Source organism: Macadamia integrifolia, chromosome 4 (assembly GCF_013358625.1).
Source record: "Macadamia integrifolia cultivar HAES 741 chromosome 4, SCU_Mint_v3, whole genome shotgun sequence".
In the NCBI taxonomy this organism is placed as follows: domain Eukaryota; kingdom Viridiplantae; phylum Streptophyta; class Magnoliopsida; order Proteales; family Proteaceae; genus Macadamia; species Macadamia integrifolia.
The window spans coordinates 20,215,967-20,219,637 of record NC_056560.1 but is presented as its reverse complement, the minus strand read 5'-3'; the positions used below and the strand labels follow the sequence as shown (position 1 = coordinate 20,219,637).

General features: G+C 38.5%; 2 protein-coding genes across 9 annotated transcripts in view; one reads left to right on the top strand and one right to left on the bottom strand.

Annotated features, from left to right (window-relative positions):
• Positions 1 to 883, top strand: part of LOC122075175 (DNA (cytosine-5)-methyltransferase 3B-like) — a 7,997-nt gene extending 7,114 nt beyond the window's left edge. For 5 of the 6 annotated variants that reach the window (XM_042640117.1, XM_042640118.1, XM_042640116.1 and 2 more), the window contains 2 exons: positions 194 to 352; positions 483 to 883. In XM_042640117.1, coding sequence (XP_042496051.1) covers positions 194 to 352; positions 483 to 590 — 267 coding nt within the window. In that variant the 3' untranslated portion in view covers positions 591 to 883. Of the gene's footprint in view, positions 1 to 193; positions 353 to 427 lie in introns of all 6 variants that reach the window. The other variant, XM_042640115.1, reaches the window with a different exon arrangement.
• A 1,039-nt stretch (positions 884 to 1,922) lies between these two features.
• LOC122075408 overlaps positions 1,923 to 3,671 on the bottom strand; it is a 4,431-nt gene continuing 2,682 nt past the window's right edge. Inside the window, exons 4-5 of one of the 3 annotated variants that reach the window (XR_006139245.1) lie at positions 3,050 to 3,198; positions 2,283 to 2,418 (exon numbers count right to left, since the gene is read on the bottom strand). Coding sequence is in view for 1 of the 3 variants with exons in the window: in XM_042640428.1 (XP_042496362.1) it covers positions 2,211 to 2,418 (208 nt within the window). In the remaining 2 variants the exon portion in view is untranslated. Of the gene's footprint in view, positions 2,419 to 3,049; positions 3,199 to 3,671 lie in introns of all 3 variants that reach the window. The other 2 variants (XR_006139246.1, XM_042640428.1) reach the window with 2 other exon arrangements.

Sequence of the window (3,671 nt, the reverse complement as noted above, 5' to 3'; positions counted from 1 at the left end):
CCCCCCCAAAAAAAAAAAACACTTGTGTTGTTCTCAATGTGCTTCCCCTTTGGAGTTCCTGGTGTTGGCAGGAAGTCCTAAGGATGAGGCTTCTTTAAGTTTACTCTTATTTCATTCTTCTGCATTTTTTTAAGCTAGTCACATAATACACCATATTGCTTATGGAAACTGAATTATATGGACTTGCTATCAGGCAAGGGGTTCTTCAAGAAGACAACAAGGTAGCAGCAGGCCTCAGAACCCAGTGAACAGTGAACTCATTTCAAAAAAAGCAGGGGAGGGAGCTTCAGAAATTGACACTCAAAAGCAAGTTCAAGGTCAGAAGAAACTGAGAGCAGACAGCCCAAACTCTGTAAGCCCCACATCTTTTTGTTGTTGCTTTTGTTGATCCTTTTTTTTGGGTTTATAAATTGTCTGTTTCCTACAGGTATCCTCCAGTGTGCTTTCTCGAACATATTGATCTTAAATTGAAATGTAATTAGGTATTGAGCACATCAGGAAAATCTCAGCATTTGGGTGAACGAAGAATGAGAGTAATGCAGAGTCTGGGCCTCGTTTCCCCTTGTGGATCACCATTCCTCAGAAATTGACTTGTGTTGCCAGGTGACTTGATGAATTTTGCTCCTTGGGTACAATTTCATTGGTACCCTGTATCCTTTTGAGTTTGTACTAGATGTTGGACGGTTTTTTTTTTTTTTCGATGACATGGGGAAATGACTTGCGCCTAAGGTTGAGCTTTATCACATAAAACTGCAGTTCTTGGACAACCTGTTTTGACTGTCATATTTGTGTATTTGTGACATGCGTATCTCCTTTTCTTGAGGTTGTTTTGAATGTTGACTGGTTTCTTCATATTTATGACATGCTCATCTCCTTTTCTTGAGGTGTGAGGTGTTCTGGAAGGAAATGAAACTTACAATAAGAAGTAAGCTTACTGAGGTTATGGTCAGAACTAGGGAATTTTGAAAGCCCCAAACTTAGTCTAATTATCTGTATGTTTATAGAGAACTAGAAATTAAACCGGTGAAAAATTAACCATACCCCTCATTTTGGGTTCTCTCTCTCTCTCTCTCTCTCTCTCTCACAACCGGCAAAAGGAACAAGGGAGCCAAGCCCACAAGGCCACAAGCCTATACCGGATGAGAAAGGGATCAAGAAGGCATTAATAAAATAAACTAGCCTTTTTTGCCATTTGCGTGCTTTTGAGATCAGACCAAGTACAGATTAGGGTTGCCTTAGCATGGTTGTGGGGGACAACAGTGGTGGGCCTTCTTCCAGATCAACGGGGAAACTCAATTCCGCTAGTATCCCAGTTCAGCTGCCGATGGCATAGTATTATTCCTGTTTTTTCTTTCTGCGTTCTTTATTCGATCGTCATTCCATGTAAAGAGGTGGAAAAAGAAAAATTTTCTTGTAAATTGGATTTTCCAAGAGTATTGAAAAATAGGTAAAATCATGTAAAATATCATTTACACGAAAAATTTTACGTTCTAAGGTTTTTTCCTGGACCATACATTCAAGGATGAAAATCTATGGATGGTTCCACTGAAGAATGATCTAGAGTCGCCACATGTTGTAACAAAGGCGATCTACGGTTTATATCAAAGAGAAAACCTGAGTTGGCTTAGCGGAGGGTAGGAAAATTTGTTGCAGTATCTATAGGGTTTATATGAAAGACAAAACTCAGGAATAAAATAAAACCCTATAGCTACTGCTGCAAATGTACCTACCCCCATGTAACCTTAATTCGCTCTAGCAGGCCCCCACTTTCTATAGCATTTATCATATTTATTTGCAATCAGTGATTCAGTATGGGTTCCTGATACAACTAAGAGCTTGGTCACTAATGGAGGATTTAAATTTGTACCTGAGAAGGCTACATTACAGATTTACAGTACAAGATGCATGATATTCAGTACATATAAAATTGAACTCAATGCTCCACATAAATAAATTCATTTGTACAAGTCATTTTAACATGTATACAATACAAGGTTATGAAGAAATGGCAGATTTTTTCTATAATTTACACTGTTGCAAGCTTTACAATGGAAACCTTTTATACTGATTGCTGAAACCTATGTGCTCTTGCATGCATTTGTATGTTGAAGTGCGTACCCATGCAATTTAGCCGCTCAATCTTTTTTTGCATGCAAAAGAGCACAGTTGCATGTAGTGACGCAAGCCAGTGTGCAGGAATGTGATGCATTTCATCTTTGAACAAAGAGGGCAACTCCAACCAAGCCCAGCCAAAGGGTTACAGCAAACCAAAAAGCTTGGTTCTTCTCCCACCCTTCCTGTGGTCGCCAGACCAAGAAGTCACCTAAAAAGTCCCTGGAAGAAGGAAGCTGATTGGTTGTTACATCGCCTCTCCTTTGATTCCTATCCTTGTATTTGTCGCTCCATGTCCCTGCGTAGCTGCAAACAGCAGCCAGCAAGCACTGTCAATCCACTCTCACATACATTGCTAGAAGTCATGAACTTCAACACAAAACTGCAAAGAACTTATCCCATAGAAAAGTAGAGCCAAAAAGTCCTACATTTAGTCACCTTTCTCAGTATCTATCTCGCAAGTATAATTGTTCAATCTGATAGAGATTAGTAAAGTCCACCAGATAAGCACACCCTCCGAAACCTAGATTTGAAGCTGGAGTTGGCATCCTGGAGATGCCGTCTTCATTGTTTTACCCATTTGCACTAGAGGGTTGATACAACTATATTTAATTAAGAATAACATATCTTGAAGTATTGATTAAGGTTGAATGCTATTAATCATTTAAATTGAAAGTTTTGATAGATTGAATGTTCTGCACCAGAATTCTACACCCAATAGCATGAATTATCGCCATAAAGAAAAATCAATTAGAAAGAACGGCCTTATTTTCTTATATATATTCAAATTAGTTCACCATGGCATCTGCTTCTCTACCAGAAAGGTGACTAAAGTGAGGGGAGAAGAGGAGGGAGGACTACCAGAGAGATTTTAAAGAGGGAAAGTAATTATTTCTCAAGGAAAAATAAACTTGTGGAAAGTCCTACATTTAGTCACCTTTCTCAGTATCTGTCTCGCAAGTATAATTGTTCAATCTGCTAGAGATTAGTAGAGTCCACCAGATAAGAGTACACCCTCTGAAACCTAGATTTGAAGCTGGAGTTGGTATCCTGGAGATGCCGTCTTCATTGTTTTACCTGTTTGCACTAGAGGGTTGAAACAACTATATTTAACATATCTTGAAGTATTGATTAAGGTTGATTGCTATTAATCATTTACATTGAAAGTTTTGATAGATTGAATGTTCTGCACCAGAATTCTACACCCAATAGCATGAATTATCGCCATAAAGAAAAATCAGTTAGAAAGAACAGCCTCATATTCTTATATATATTCAAATTAGTTCACCATGACATCTGCTTCTTTACCCTAGGCTTGCAAGAATCATTTCCATTTTGCAAAAACAAGGAATACCTAAGTAAACTGGATCATTCACCATTGGAGACCATAACGATCATGGGAGATAAAACATGTCAATGATGTAAAACCATATTGATCACAGGAGATTCGAGGCCAAGGATCCAATGGACTACCAGAGAGATTGTAAAGAGGGAAAGTAATTATTTCTGGCTCATGACAAGTAGAAAGGAAAAATAAACTTGTGGACAGTCCTCCCTCC